This window comes from Macrosteles quadrilineatus, unplaced genomic scaffold, assembly GCF_028750875.1.
Source record: "Macrosteles quadrilineatus isolate MER2022 unplaced genomic scaffold, UCM_ALF_1.0 Scaffold_3__2_contigs__length_128488019, whole genome shotgun sequence".
Lineage (NCBI taxonomy): Eukaryota > Metazoa > Arthropoda > Insecta > Hemiptera > Cicadellidae > Macrosteles > Macrosteles quadrilineatus.
Window position 1 is genome coordinate 94,542,866 of NW_026542596.1, and position 16,582 is coordinate 94,559,447.

Here is a 16,582-nt window from a genome sequence, read left to right on the forward strand (position 1 = left end):
AGCGTAATGTGGACTGGAAGAGTGCCGAGTTTGTGAAATGCCGGGCTAACGGGAACAAGGGTTAAAATAAGAAAAATACAGTTTTTAAGCTTTTTAACCGCCTTTTTTATTTATATTTATATTACAAGTCAGTAATAAGTCAATAGATGGTACAACAAATCCTTAGTACCAGTTGTGAATAATTTGACTTAAGCTGGCTTGAGCCCACGATTAATTCGGACTAAAAAAATTACAAATTTTCTGAGCCAGGTGATGGCCGAGTTATCCAGACTGCCGGGTTATCGAGTGCTGAGTTTGCGTGACTCTTCTGTTACTGTTTATCAATTGTGTAATATTACCAGTATTAAAGTCACTTGGTCTCCGTAGCCCTAAATCGTACAACAACGCTTCAATATACTAAATTATTTTTAAGCTTTACAAATTGGTATGGAAAATGTTGGGTAATTTTGGTTTTGAGTGTGAAAAATGGGATTTCCCCATTTTAACCCCATATCCCATAGTCCGATCATGCTGGTTTGAATAACTCTTTTGAATAGTGATCGGTTTACACATTTGTACCTAATTTTGTCAAAATCGGATGTTCCATATAATTAATATGATAAAAATTTGCTCTAACTGCAACATGCCACATACCTGTACGGCCTCCTGTCAGCAATGAAGTCAGAGTTGAAGTCAAAGCGTGGCGTAGTGGTGACATGGCGAGGGGTAGAGCGTGCAGGCGACGTGCCAGGACTCACAGCTGTGGTGGGGGCCCCCCGTGAGTACGACCGAGCTGCCTGGGGCTGTGTGGAGTAACGAGGGTAGCGAGCCGAACCTCCCCCGCCACTACTGCTAGACGATGAGGAAGGCGTCTCAAATCCTCTGACTGGAGCCCCAGTGGTGGCCTGCGGTGACACTTGCACACTGCAAAACATAAATTGATATCAACACTATTGTTGAATTACTAATGAAATACACTAAGAAGCATTATGCAGTAAAAATATTACTTTTGGACAAAAGAACACTTGGCTTAGGAATACTCTAAGAAAAAAGGAATACACAACGAACTTATCCAAGAAAATAATTCCAAGCAGTTTACAACACACAAAAAGTTATTAACAGGGTTAGTTTGATATTTCCCTCTTACAATTCTCAAAAGAAAATAATAGAACTGAATAAAAATTAAAATGGGTTTTGTGAATTGACTGAATGGTATACCTGGTTTCAAACGTAGTGTTGTGCCCAGTCTGCTTCTCCAGATGGTCGTAGAACGCCTCTTGACATTCTCTGGAGGCAAAGTCCACCTGTAACTTCCTCCCCCGCACAGCCACCCCTCTCATATCCTTCACTGCAGACTGAGCGAACCCCAACTGCAAACATTACATACTCCGTGTTAAGGCGCAATATACTAAACAATAGTAGTAGTAGTAGTGTAGTAACACTAGTAGTTAGTATAATATACTAAGGTAACTGATGTTTGCAATAATTTTCCTTCGGCATAAGATTTTCCCAAATGTTGGTTTTAATCTTTGTTACTTTCTCTGTTGTTGTTGCTAAAAATATACTTATTAATGACTCGAAAATTAAAAAAATAATAGTAAACTACTGTATTTTCTTTTTTTCTAAAAATAAAAAACTAATTGAAAATGCTTACATACACCAGAAATCCTTTTTAGACTTTTGGTAATGTCATAGACTAACCAACTCAAGTAGAGTTCTCATCCCATTGAGAATTTTGAAGCTCATTTTTTGTGTCTAGTTCATGTATGGCGACACTGGGTGCTAGTGTGGATGAAATTTTGTTGAAAATTATTTTGAGGTTAGTTTCTTGATTTGAGCTTTACTGTTTTGTTATGTAACCAGGGAACGGGTTATTGTTTATGATTAGATCGTATTGTTTGGCTAAACGAGGTTTTAAATGACTGAAATAACAAGAAACTATTTGTAAACAAAACAAGAAAATATTTGTATTCACAACACAACCTCTAAAGTGCACTGCACAAAACTAACAATACAATTGGCTTCAGCTGTACCATACCGATGAGAAATCTACTAAGGGAGTATGTTTTATCTATGATAGTATCCAGATTCAATATTTCATATAAATCCTTGTTTGTAAAAGTTATAATAATACAAACCTGGTCATAAAACACCAAAGCGTGACCTCTGGAACGATCTATCACCACATGAGACACAGGCCCAAACTGACTGAACTGTAGACTGAGGTACTTCTCAGTGACTGACTCTGTCAACAGAACATCATGCGTTACCTCTCAGGCACAACTTAATTTAAACAAACAATCCTTTAACCTGCAAAGTATAGTCGTACAATACAACCTTGATTACATTAAAAACAGTGAACAACAACTATGAGTGTAGCATGTGATGGCCCAAAGGAATTACCAACACACACAGTTTTACAACACAGGTACAAATTCAACTCAGAGATTTAGTTATGATGTTCATAAAGCAGATACAAATGTAATTAATATAATACTTTGACTAACACAAAAACCCAATGGTGTGATTATTTACACAACAATTTGAATCAACTCTTTAATTTTGAATGTTTTATGGACAATTTGTTTACAATTAGGAATATTGTTTTCCAATTCATGAGCAAGTATGATTTATCTATAAACTCACAACAATGAAGTCACAGTCAGTCTACCAACACAAATCAACCAGTTCACAAAACAACTCAGTTACTAGCAACAAAAATAAGCCTCAAACTCTTGCGTTACCTGCCACACCATCCACCCACACACAGTTGGTGTGTAGAGACTTGCCGAAGCCCAGTTTGATGCGGTTGTTGCCGAGATGTTCTCCGTCCAGTGTCCGCATCGCTCTCACCACACTGCTGATATCACAGTACTGACAGAATGCGTACGACGACGTCGACCCTTGCTTCTTGATGTCAATCTCCTGCGGGTCAAGACAAATGTAAAATATCTAGACCTAATTCATATCACAATATCAGAGAACTCATCAAAGATATCTTGCACTATCTTTGCTTTTCAATTTGGTTTCTGATAACAACAGCCTTTAGTTCTATATTTATACCGCCAAAAGCAGGGCCAAAAGTGTAGAGGTAAAGAAATCACAAGTTATGGTGGTTAAGCAAACCAGAATCTTTGATAATTTTAACAATTTTAATAATAAATAGCTTGAATATGTTGTAAAGAATATTATTATCTTTTTATTAGGGATGGACGAGATTGGATTTTTAGTTTGAGACGAGACGAGACGAGATTTTTTATTTCTCATAAAATTTTGAGACGAGATCGAGACGGGATTTCCCTTCTCATACACAACGGGAAATGCACATTCGGAATTTTTACCTGATTTTGTAACATTGTTAGATGACTGTTTAAATACAAAAATAATTATAATAGGCAAGAATATTTACAATCTTTTATTAAAAAACATCAGCATAACATTTTTTTATTAATCACGCCTAACTTATTAAAAATGCCTACGATTAGGAAACATAGTGATATCAGTTAGGATAGAGTTCAACTTATCCTAAAATAAAATAAATCATAAAATAAAATATTAATTTTTATAAAATAGTTACTTGTTTTGACTTTTTTATAGTAATAAAACATTCCTCACACTGCTAACACTTAGCAAAACTTCTCAAATGTTATTAAAATAATTAAAGTAATATTTACATTTGAAGAATTTAAATGAGAACGCCTTCGCAAAGGAAACGCAACTACAACACGCTCCTGTATTGCGGGTATTGCAATGACTTTCTGCAGGCGTTTTTAAATTTTTTTTTTATTTTTTTTTTTTTTAATTCTTGTCTTGATAAAAATCTCGGCCAAAAAGAAATCTCGTCTCGTGTAACGATATTTAAAATTTCCCGAAATTTCGAGACTTGACCATCCCTACTTTTTATACACAGGGGAGTTATGCCATATACACTAGGTATCTTACCTACTTTTTACAATGACGTATCTACAGGGGAAAAACGTTGTATAAAGGATGTAATAACAAATTTGACATATTAAAATAATACTTTAAAACACCTTGCAAACTTATGCCATGGTTGGCATAATTTAGTGTTTAAAAAGAATAATGTTGGTATGGAAAAATTTAATGTCAGCAGTAATAAGCTAACTTTCTTATCTACAAAAACCTTAAAATTATATTTTAACTTGAACCTTATTTGTTAAATTTAGAACCAAACTATCTTCACATTTACAAATTTTTATTTAATATGTAGAACACTATTCTTGTTATGAATAAAAAGAAAGTAACACCAATCAGATACTGATATAATTGCACAATAAATTGTATCTAGAAGTTACTTACGATGATCTCGCCAAACTGGTCAAAGTGTTTCCTCAGCTCGGCTGCCGTGATGTCCTTCTCCAAGTTGCCGATGAACAGCGTCCGCGTGGCTTTAGGATGGAACTCGTCTTGCTCAGCCTCGTACGGCCTAGCCACAAACCTTTGTAACTTTAGGACATTATCTTACCTTTCCCCTCGGAAAACATAAATATAACATAACAACTAAACAAAGTCAAATAATATAAACAACACAAGAATGAACGTAATACACGTGTGAGTTGACAAATGATGCAAACATATTTGATTACTAAGTGTAACAAGAAAAAAAAATAGTAACACTGAATTTGAAATATCTTTAAATCCACAACCTGAAACAACCAATACTGTTAGGTTTAAATTATTAATTAATTTTTAATCAGATAACTCTTTGCAAAATTAGTATAGTTAACGAGAATGTAAATTTAGTTTTACCATAAAATAGAGATATGTATACAGTTCTTTTCAATTTCACATTACAGGCACATTGTTAAAAAAATTTCAACTTTAACTTTTCATTTTTTTCAATTTTGTGTGGAACTTCCATCAATTAAATGCTACTAAAAAACCCCAAATACTTTGTACACAAAATTAAAAATATACAACTGAAAAAAAAAGTCAAACAAATAAATTATAGACAAAAACTGAGGAAAAAATTAGGAAGGTAAAATGAAAACTGATGAATGTCGGGGAAAGGTCATACTTATTACCTTATGCAGCTCATCTAATTTTTCTTTAGCCGAGAAAGTGAAATTAAGAGTTTTATGGGTAAAAATATCAAGCTGTCTAAGCAGTTCCTTCAAAAACAAAACTGTGATTTTCAGTTACCTTTAACTAACACAATTCTTTGTAATATGCACAAGGAAAATTCCTTTAATTTCAGTCGCTCATTAGGTTATTTGTCATTGCTATTTCATTATCTTTTGAGGACCTGAACAATGAAAAATTTAAAATAGTGTCACCGAAGTGAAATTAAGTCGATTCAGAGTTCCCTCACTTAAATGCCAACTAGACACCCTGAACTCAGAAAAATCTTATCCCATGAAGAGTATATAACATAAACATCATGTTTCCTGTTTTTGGTATTCATTCTCAATCAACGTATTGAAAGTATTAAGTTAATTCATTAAGTTCAATATGTCAATTAACTTACTATTCTTTCATTAAGCCTCACTATACATCACAAACCTCTGGCTCAAGAGCGCCACTAACCTAAACTCATTGTCGTCCACGTCATAACCCTGGTATGCCGCCACCTCGATCTTGCAACCGAAGAACAGCTTATCATGGGACACGAGCAGCGCCTTCTCAACATCGTCCGGCTTCTTGAAGCAGACAAGCGCGTACCTGTTAAGGAGAACACAATATTATCGATAAAAGTAACAAAAAAAAGTTTGTAAGGAAAAAAACTGTTTCAGTATAACTAAAAGACTAGGTGATTTTATTTCATAGCTGTGCCACATTTCAGTAATGAAATTGGAACTAGCATTAAACTTCTTTAACTCAAAATTTTTCATTTAGTTCACAAAAATACCCAGATAATCAGTCCCAAAATAATAATAGTTGAAATTTTGGAATACACGTTGTTTACACTTGTACTAAAACCATAAAATTTTGCCATTCCTACAAACAATTTTGACTCTAGCTAATAAATCATAATAAACTTCAAAACAGAGTAAATGTGCCTCCAATGAAGTCTCGTAATGAAATGTGTGACTTCCAGATTTTCAATCACTAAACGTGAAAAGCATTGATAATGCCGCGCCCTTCTAAACCTAGCATGAAGTAATATGGAAAACAATACCAGGCAAGAAACTATAGGAGTGAAAAATAAATTTAAAAATCCCCTTGGTATTAGAACTAAAAACAATTAGAATTTCTCCCTGACACATTAATCTTTTACAATTCACAACAGTGGATAAAAATTCTGCCAGTTACTTATTCACTAAATTTCTTATTTTTGACCCTGTTGGTATTTTATTGTACATACCTGTCAGAGCCCTGGCCCACCACCTTCACCCACGTCACCTTGCCGTGTTTCTTGTACTCGTGAAACAAACCATCTTTGAGGCTTGTATCTGTCAACACAAACATTATGTTAGAGGACTAAATTATAAATAAACAAAAGATTGAGTGTAACCTACAGCTTAACCAAGTGTTAAACTAACTACTATGGAAGACACCAAAATCAATTCACACTGTACTTCTACAAAACATTACATGATTTAAGTTTCTGATGAAAAAACTAATAACAGCAATTTGTAAAGAATACTTTTCTTCCAATTAATTAAATTTTATGTTTTCTAATATTATTTCAAAGCTTAAAGCTGGGTTTTCCTAGGCCCGAAACCAGAGACTGCTCTTTTCATGTCATAGTTTCTATGTTACTGTTTCCTAAAAGCGGAGGGGACCACCACTGAAAACGCTTCTTGGCACTTGGCTCTCCGCATTCACCGCCTAGGAACCAAGCTTAAGGTACAGGGTATTATATTATTTTCAATTATCATGACAGTGTCGCCAATATGTGCACTTTCTCCTAGATTTGTCAACATCAACTTGCTGGCCACTATTGGACCTGAAGACATCTTTCTATAGGTAAACGTCGACAGGTATAGAGAGAAGTTCAGACTGACCACTAGAGCGGGCGGGTAGGTTGCGGACACAGATTGCCAGGGGTCGTCTGTCGTCACTGTGTACAGCTGGACTAGAGTTGTTGGTGTGAGGGGTGGACACAGCTGACTGTAGTGTCACACCACTACGCAGCGACCCATGGTGACTGCAAACACAACCACAATCAATATAATACGTTTTCGGTGTATTTACAATACTACTAAGTTAAAAAATACATCTGTACTAAATATGACTATAACAGTCCCTAACACTCAAATAGTATTACAAACTACTGTGGTCTCGATTACCCTTCCTATGGACTAGTACAGTACAAAGAAATCGCTTGCTAGTTCACTAACGGTTAGACACCGTTGTCTGATACATCAAAACAATCCCTTTTCCTGCCCCTGTTAATACTCAAAAGACCATTAGGCCTACTCAAGGCAGTGGTTCTTTCTGGGTTTTAAGCACGCTGAATAACACACTATCTACTTTTACCTGCGCACCTCTCTGATAAGCCCTCACATGTTAGTCAAAAAGTGAACCAAGAACTGTGGCTGAGAGGACATGAATTGTTTGTTCATTGTTTGGTTTTTAGTTTCTTCATTATTTTTTATGTTATTTCTAATGATGGCTTCAAAACAATAAAATTGTTTCAGTAGAAAATAAAACCTAACACTTTGAATAGGTGTGACAACCAGAGTTTAACATGTAGGATTTTCATGCCAAGATTGGGAAAACGGGATGTAGGTTAAGTTAGGATTTTCGGCTATGACGCCCATTACTTTTTTAAATACTGCTTTCTAGATAAAAACTAACCTCAATTGATTAAATTATTTTTGCACGGTATTAGAACACATTTAAAAGGTTCAAAAGGCTATTTAAACATGAAACGTCAAAAATATCACTCTGGATAGAACCCTAAACCTCATTGCATGGGTAGTTGGGTACCCACCGGGGCTGAACAAATTAGGTAAAAAGTAATCTCTGATTACTTTAATTAATTAGACGTTTTTAAAAGTATATTACAAAAATTTGTTTTAAAACGCCATATTATCAAAAGATTTCCGGGGGGCCATTGGATTTTTGTTATATTTTGCACCCCCCTGATCTAAATCCTGCAGATGCCCATGGCCTCATGGGGTATAAAATCAACGTGTCCAGGGTCCCATCAAACTAAAATTCAAGGTAAATTCCAGGTTTTCTAAGTTCAAATTTTAAATCTCCCAGGACAAAACTCACAATAAGCAAAACTGTTCTATACCTCCTAGTAAATTGAAAACCCTTCTGTGATGATTTATCACGATCGGAGCCACATCTGTGATTGTTGATTTTATCACGATCGCAGCCACATCTGTGATTATAGCTTTTGATTGAAGTTAAATTTTTTATGATTTCCCACAATCATGGCAACATTTGTGATGATTGCCTGCGCCTGTGGCAACGTAAGTGATGATTTTCTGTGACCATGGCAAAATCAGTGATAATTTTTACGATCTTGGCAACACCCTAGATGATTTCTCACGATATCAGACATACACATTCCACAACCCTACCTTGATTATTTTGTTATTGGCTATGTGTAACATTTATTTTTTCATTAATTACACTATTCAATGTACAATTCTACTGAGTTCCTACCTATGTAATTGCGACTACTATTTTTTCATGGATTTCTCACAACAACTTACAACAACTTACCTGTGGGTGGAGCAGGACTTGTCGGAGGTGGGTGATGAGGAGGCAGAGCTACAACTGCTGCTCCCTGATTGGCTGGAGCTAGAGCTGGATCTCGACCTAGACACGCTGGAGGAGTTGGAACCGCTCTCACTGCCGTTGGACCCCGATCTGTAACACCTTCTGTTAGAACAAGGGGTTATTCATCGGTAACTAGCGACACACAACACACAATCTAACCTACCTACTGAAACTACCTACAACTTGTATGCTATCTACATTGAAGTATTGCTTTTACCAATTTGGCAAAAGTTATGCTGGCGGGGAAAAATCAGTTGTAACTTGTTGTACAATATCAAAACTATTGAATCTACTGATTAGGACACTTATGCTACTGGGACTACCAACTGTAATTGATTACTGATACCGGTTAGGAAAAAAAATATTTCAAACCAAGAATTTCAAAGTGGTTACTCATTGGTTACTACTAGGGATGGACGAGATTGGATTTTTAGTTCGAGACGAGACGAGACGAGATTTTTTATTTCTCATAAAATTTCGAGACGAGATCGAGACGAGATTTCTCTTCTCATACACAACGGGAAATGCACGTTCGAAATTTTTACCTGATTTTGTAACATTGTTAGATGACTGTTTAAATACTAAAATAATGATAATAGGCAAGAATATTTACAATCTTTTATTAAATAACATCAGCATAACATTTTTTTATTAATCACGCCTAACTTATTAAAAATGCTTACGATTAGGAAACATGGTGATATCAGTTAGGATAGATTTCAACTTATCCTAAAATAAAATAAATCATAAAATAAAAGCAATATTAATTTTTATAAAATAGTTACTTGTTTTGACTTTTTTATAGTAATAAAACATTCCTCACACTGCTTACACTTAACAAAACTTCTCAAATGTTATTAAAGTAATATTATTAAAATAATGAAAGTAATATTTACATTAAAAGAATTAAAGTAATATTTACATTAAAAGAATTAATTAAATAAGAACGCCTTCGAAAAGGAAACGCAACTACAACACGCTCCTGTATTGCGGGTATTGCATTGACTTTCTGCAGGCGTTTTTAATTTTTTTTTTTTTTTTTATTCTCGTCTCGATAAAAATCTCGGCCAAAAAGTAATCTCGTCTCGTGTAACAAGATTGAAAATTTCCCGAAATTTCGAGACTTGACCATCCCTAGTTACTACTAACAATAACACAATCTAACATACTGAAACTACTTAGTGGGATACTATGACTACCTACAGCCTAATGAAAAAAATTATGCTTTTTGAAGAAGGGGTTCAATGACACAGAGCAAGTTTTCCTTGCTTAAAAGGTCTATCTTTCATTTTGTAGATAGGTGGACGCACATATTTAAGATGGCAAGTTATCAATTTCAGTGGTTTCCGTTTACAAAAACAATTTAAAACTCTTACAAGCAAAACCCTTATATCTGTCTGATTCTAACCGAAGTAAAGTATGGAGTGGAACATCAATCAAAGTAATTTTGTAGCTGCCTGTTATGGTTTGAAAAGTAATTAATTCAGTTACTGTAAGGTGAATGCAATATGTTTTGTCAAAAAAATCTTAAAAGTTTAATGCGATTTTTCAATTAAAACACCGGATACTTCAGATAGGTACTTTGTATTGATATTTTTTAGGCTCAAGGTGTAACACTAGAGTACAGTTGACCACATTGATATTCACTGAAGATCCAACATATTATTTATGTGAATATATAAGTATTAAGCCATGATGTTAGTTGTTTGATCATACATAACATCTACAATAGTCTACACCAATACTCCAGCAATGCTGAGAAAACATACAACTTCTTGTCACTAGGATGCAACCTTGTGGCAGACCACTGGTAAAACTAAGCAATAGCCATGAAGCTTCTGAATGAACTTACCTAGACTTGGCATGTTTCTTGTGCACGACGACCACTGGCGTGAGGTCTCGACGGTCGTCACCGTACACATCAGGGGTGGTAGAGGGCGGAGGGTAGCGTGAGGACGAGTCATAGCTCCAACTTGACCCGACACTCCTGTGGTGGGGAGGTTGTCGACTCACCACGCTGTAAACAAATAATACAAATTAGTTTTTTTTTTGTAAATAATAGTGGTACTGATCTGAACGATAATTTAATCATGATGAAGCCAGATGGATATCATTTGTGGCTAGTAAGGAAGAGAATAGGAATTTACAGAATTTAAGTTTTTCAATTGCAGTTAAATAATTGAATGAGTCTGAACCCCCATTTATAATGGCTTAGTTCTAATAGCCACTGTCAAAATAAGTAAAATGTAGCAAAATTCCTGATCTAAGATGCAACTCATGAAGATTCGTAAGCTGTGAACATCCACCCGAGCTTCCAGCATTTATTTTAGGCCCCTCTCAACAATCTGCCACAGACTGGGATGGATTCAAACTTTCCATACATGATGTTGTCTCCATATTACTCTGTTGTCTGATATTACATAGCCTTATTACTCCGTCTTGGAGATTCCATGATCATCTCCCACGATCACCCGTGATCGCAATTTACTTATGACGTTAAAAAGGAACCAATAAAACGCCGTCAATGAATGGAGGCTAATAGTGCAACTCACTGTCTTTTTCCTATTCAACATGTAATTTACGTACAATTCCCGGTCTCCAGGTCGGCTGCTACCATGTTTATCTACAGTAACTGTCTTTCAATTGCCAATTTTTTTTTGGGAAATTTAGCAGTAAACAAGTTGTGCATCTAAAGGAAGATATGCCTAGTTTGATGGACATTGACGATTTCTACAATTTCTTTTATAAACACCCTGTATGACTAGCCTATCCTTGCTCCAAAAATTTACAATGTCGCCCTCTAGGAATAACTTTGGATTTGGAGACCTCAAAGCCCAAGTGAAGTAGTTACAGCAGATGTCAAGTATACAAATGAAAGTTTAGTTATGCTTCTCTTATGACCAAAGCAAAACAACTAGAAATTGGTCAAATGTTTAGCATCTTTATAATTTACATACCATAAATTCCTGCTAACGAACTGTATTATATTTACAAACTTCCCTACTTCCAAATGATAAATTAATGTGAATGTTTTTGTTTTTTACCCTTTGAACCCTAGGGATTATAATTTTAACTAATCTAAAACGCCTAAAATAACACTAATACCCCATTTAAACACACACAAACAAATTAATTATTTATTAAATTATGTTTATTACGTTCAATTCTATAGTCCTGTTTAGTGACACTTAGACAGAGGTAAGCCTCTGGGGGCATCTTCCACCAAGTGTCTCTAGCAAGTGTACACAAGATCCGACCGAGAAGGGATTCAAGTACTTAATCTGCTTACAGTGGCTGTCTCTCCAGATTCCTTAAGAGTGCTAGGTCACTAATCATACTTTTTAACAGTATATCACACTGAATTTCAGGTAAATCCAGTTCTCTAACATTCTTGAGTCTACAGTTTATGTCAAAAGTATTTAACTGTTATTGTTGGGCTCACATGGGAAGATTATAGTGGGAAGAATATCAGCCTTTCGGATTCAACGGGTTAACCAAACATAATGTTTAGCCTACCAGACCAAACAAAACCCCCTTAACCCCAGTTTTCAAACTTTAATTGAAAACAGCAAAGGCTATGGGGAATGGCTTATTTTTGATTAGGTGATAAATAAATGAAAGGCATTGTGGGGGTGGTTGAAAGGGGTGAGTCAGGAAGGGGTGAGGGGGAGGCACCAGGGGGAACTGAAATCAATAACAGCTCAGCTAGGGTCTACAGCGTTGCCAAACTGTGCACGGAGCACTTGTTGCCTACAGTTAAACTCATAGTTCATTGGGACTCCTACTACAATATTGGCATTCAAGTGATTTTTCAAAGGTTATAAAATTTGAAAATATTAGACTCAGCCCTGAGAGTGAAACCAAAATGAAACACATACTTTAAGTACATAAGCGAATATATGAAGCCCTATGAACTCCCTGGATTTCTATCTCCTAAACATTGGGAGTTCCAACAGATCCAATTGATGTGTTGTTATGTAGATAGATATGGGAGTATAGTAACTGTTTAGTTCATTGAATATGTGCTTTAACTCACCAAACTAATAATGGTGTCTTAAGTATGTGTGTTAACTGTGTTTTAAGCAAGGGCTATTAATACATAAAATAACAAAAATGTCTTTGCACAAAATGAGGATATCCAATACTCAATGCAATATAATTTTAGGTCAGAAGTAGGATTTTTTGCAGTTTTATATCAAATTTTAAAAATCCTTCATACTGATCCAATGGCTGGATTCATAAATGTATTTTGGAAATAAACAAGAATAAATGTCAGTGTAAGAGATAAGAATGAGGGAGAGGTTATTGGCCAAAACTATTGAGGATTTGGGTGTTTGGTTTAGTGATTTTTCAGACTATTGGCAATTAACGGGAGTTAATGTGAGATACCTACATTGTTTTTACTTTGATAAAATTTTAATTTAGTTTTACACGTATTTTTAACGGATTTTCACCATTTACATGGTTTATCCACATATTTTGTGATAGCTTCACAGTTATTTTAATAATGTCAGATATAATTGCATTTCTAACTCCGTAATGACAAGGTAAACACAATTCATTTACACCTTTTTTAACTTCTTTAATATTCAAATTTTGTTTGGTAAAACATAATTAGTTTGAATCTCGATAAAATAGCATGGCCAAAGCAGACGAGATTTATTCACATTGGCTAATAGTCGTTTACTGAACTTTAAATTTATAGAATTTTTAATTTATCACCCTTTTGGCTAACCGAAGACCAAGGTTTGTATCGACGACGCTTTACTGAACCTGGAAAAGTCAAAAAGGAGTCTCCGATTGAGCCTATGTCTAGTGTGGTAGATGGAATCGGTCACTTTGTAACATCTTTTTTGTATAAATTTACAATGAACAGTAAAGTGTAGGTACATAATAAAGAGTTGGAACACATAAATTATTGTATCCCTTCTATACGGGATGAATAATGTATGGGTCATTGGTACTTGTTCCTAAAATGAGGCTTTGAACAGGCTCTGTAAGGGAAATTCAGTGATTCCGAATGTTTTGTCAACTACAATACCGAGAACAGAAAATAAGGGACATCATTCAGTTTATGAGAATAATTAAAGTACGTGCTTGCATTCTGCGAAAAGCTGGTAAAAACCTCCTAGATGTGTCTAGTTTTAGTGGCATATGGTGTTATGTTGTGACATTGTTGGATTCAAGACTCGTCAATAACTTTACTTAAATTTTGAAATTGAGCTTCTAGTCAATGAACACTCACCTCTCGATGATGGGAGCGTATGGGCCGTTGCGGTAGTGTCGGTCCCGCGTCCTCCCGCGCAGGGGTTCTGCGGCAGGCACGTGGTACGTTGATGATGCACGCCGCAGATATGCATCACCATCCCTCCGTTCCCGCTCACGTTCGTAAAAGTGACTAGATCTTTCAAAACTGCTTATCTCCTCTGGTGGTCTGCAAACAAACAAACTTAAATTAGACTAGGGTATTGAGATGTATGTAAGTGAGTGGCTCAGTTGGTAGCACTGAGGTAGCAAAACCGTCATGGTTTTGTGACCTGTTGTCACCTCTTGCTTTGCTTGATGTTCCTTGCAGAAGCCAGAGAAGTGGACAGCCAAGTGAAAGGTTAAAAAAGGCCCCCCAAAACTTTTGGAAAGTAACAGTAGGAAACAACTGCAATTGATACTCCCTGTTGTAAGTATATGTAGCAAAACTATCATGTGGTTTTAGTGACTATTTATACAAAGACAATGGGATGATTACTAATGATAACACAAGTAGGTACCAAGAATAGGCTTACTCACTTATTGGAGATCTAGATCAAATGGGCAAACAGTAGTGAATTAGCAACCAATAAAAATAGTGAGTAGGATATTTAAGTCACTAACTTGATTTTTATTTCTAATTTTTTTTAAGAGGTTGGCAGCCTTTTAACCTTGCATTTGCCCCCCCCCCCCTCAATGAGCCAGTGAGGCCTGTGCGTGGGACATATCTAGAAATGCAAGGGATGAGCCGATACAGTACAAGGGTAAACTGTACTGATAAAAAGTGTTGGCAGGGGCAGGTACCAGGATCTGAACCCTCGACATCACTGACTTGGGTCTGAAGTCGTGGCGCTACCGACTAAGCCACCGATTCACCTCAAACTGGATTTCAGTCAGTATAGGCCTACAGAGTATTGAGCTACACCAATCTTAATCATGATGACATTCAATAGAATTACAATTATGAATCACACTATACGATGATTTCAAGAGGACTACTAATGGGCAGACAAGTAGCAAAGGTTTCTTGTGGCCAAAAAGAGCGCAATATTCTATATAGAAGTATAAGTTTTGATAATCCTTTGAGCACTGCTCTGAGGCCGACAAGTACACGGCTCGCCTCACATTGTGCGACGCTAGCGCCTCACAGCGAGCAACCCCGGTATCCACAGTCCGAGGCAAAGCCGAGCATTCGCAACGCCTGCCTCGCACTGTGGATACCGGCCTCTAGAAGTTATTCTTTAAGAATTTCACTGTAAGTGTGCTGGGATTACAGTCGGAAGGCAGTATTCCTCTGGGTCTTTGGTTAAGAACATTGATCAAACACATAAAAGTAAAGCCGGGTAAAATTTTAAATAAATTAAATTGAGCTTCATACTCTTTTTTTGTGATTTACCTAGCGACCTTGGAATTCATACAAAGCGCATAGTTGTTGTACAAAACAATAATGACACTGACACAATAACAAATTATTGTGCTAGTTTTTTTCACTTTTGACACTTTAACTGACTACAACCAGCTGATTTTTTGGCCAACACATGATGCTTGCAAGATGGTATATCAAGGATAGCCTGAGGCAAAAAGTATCATCATCTAGTTATCAAAATTTGTTACTTTCTCTTCCTAAACCTACATAGTATAGAATGCATTATTTTCATCAACACTTAGGCCTATGAGCTACGAGTTTTTGGTGGAAATATCGCATTTATTTGGGTCTACCAAGTAATGCTTTTATGTATGATGTATGTGTCATTGTGTAAAGCTACAGACTACACCTGTTGACCTATGGTACACCTATGGTTTTATTTTGATGAAATATTGTAAAAAAAAAAAAACAATCACTAATCAGGATTTTTTTTTGTGAAATTTTGAATTTTCCATAAAAAAAAATAAAATACCATAAAAGAAAAACCCAAACACAACAGATTACCAGACAGATTTTCATAAAAATGGTTTGAACTTCAGAAAAATGGTTGGAACTATCAATGTATTTTGATTAAAATGGTTACCGGTACGTTAGGCCTATATGCAACAAAATTATTCAACCCCAGTTACTGTAAAAATTACTAATTCAAAATTTATTGAATTTTTTTTTATTATACTAATAAAATATCACAGTTACTCCCACCACTATAAGGGTTATTAACAAGCTAATGGGAGAAAGTATGTGTCAAGAAAGCTGATACCGTTTATTCAGCTTTATAATGTTCATACTACAGATGTCACACCTAAACCTTAACCATTTTCGCAAATAATTTTAAGGTGCTAGACAGGTCAGGTGATCTATTTGTTGTATGTGTATTTCTACACTTGTGAAGCATATTGTCAGTCTGAGCTAAGATAATGTCACGTACTGGAGATAACACAAAGAAGTACTCTTTGCACAGAGAAGGAATGAAAAATGATTGTTCTTCACACAGGTGGCATTGCTGCCTCAAACATCATGATAATGATAGTTTAACATTTAAAAATAGTGTGCAGTAAAATAAGTTTGCTTTGTAATATGGATTTTTTGTGTGACCAGAAAGCAGACTGCAATGTTTTAAAATTTATGTGAGCAACAAAAGGTTGAGATGGCAACCTTTGGAACTCCTCTAAAACCATATCTACCAGCTATATAACTACATGCTGGACAGTATTTGATTGACAAGTTGCT

The 16,582-nt window shown here is 35.6% G+C and overlaps 1 protein-coding gene across 10 annotated transcripts in view; it reads right to left on the reverse strand.

The window, feature by feature from the left end:
* The window catches only part of LOC128990654 (protein split ends-like), a 103,158-nt gene that overhangs the window by 26,934 nt on the left and 59,642 nt on the right, over window positions 1-16,582 (reverse strand). For 5 of the 10 annotated variants that reach the window (XM_054413144.1, XM_054413148.1, XM_054413147.1 and 2 more), the window contains 11 exons: window positions 13,928-14,116; window positions 10,535-10,699; window positions 8,626-8,784; window positions 6,948-7,090; window positions 6,305-6,392; window positions 5,527-5,661; window positions 4,300-4,438; window positions 2,724-2,904; window positions 2,118-2,224; window positions 1,198-1,349; window positions 634-903 (listed from right to left, as the gene is read on the reverse strand). In XM_054413144.1, the coding sequence (XP_054269119.1) occupies window positions 634-903; window positions 1,198-1,349; window positions 2,118-2,224; window positions 2,724-2,904; window positions 4,300-4,438; window positions 5,527-5,661; window positions 6,305-6,392; window positions 6,948-7,090; window positions 8,626-8,784; window positions 10,535-10,699; window positions 13,928-14,116 (1,728 nt within the window). The remainder of the gene's footprint in view (window positions 1-633; window positions 904-1,197; window positions 1,350-2,117; window positions 2,225-2,723; window positions 2,905-4,299; window positions 4,439-5,526; window positions 5,662-6,304; window positions 6,393-6,947; window positions 7,091-8,625; window positions 8,785-10,534; window positions 10,700-13,927; window positions 14,117-16,582) is intronic. The other 5 variants (XM_054413150.1, XM_054413145.1, XM_054413143.1 and 2 more) reach the window with 4 other exon arrangements.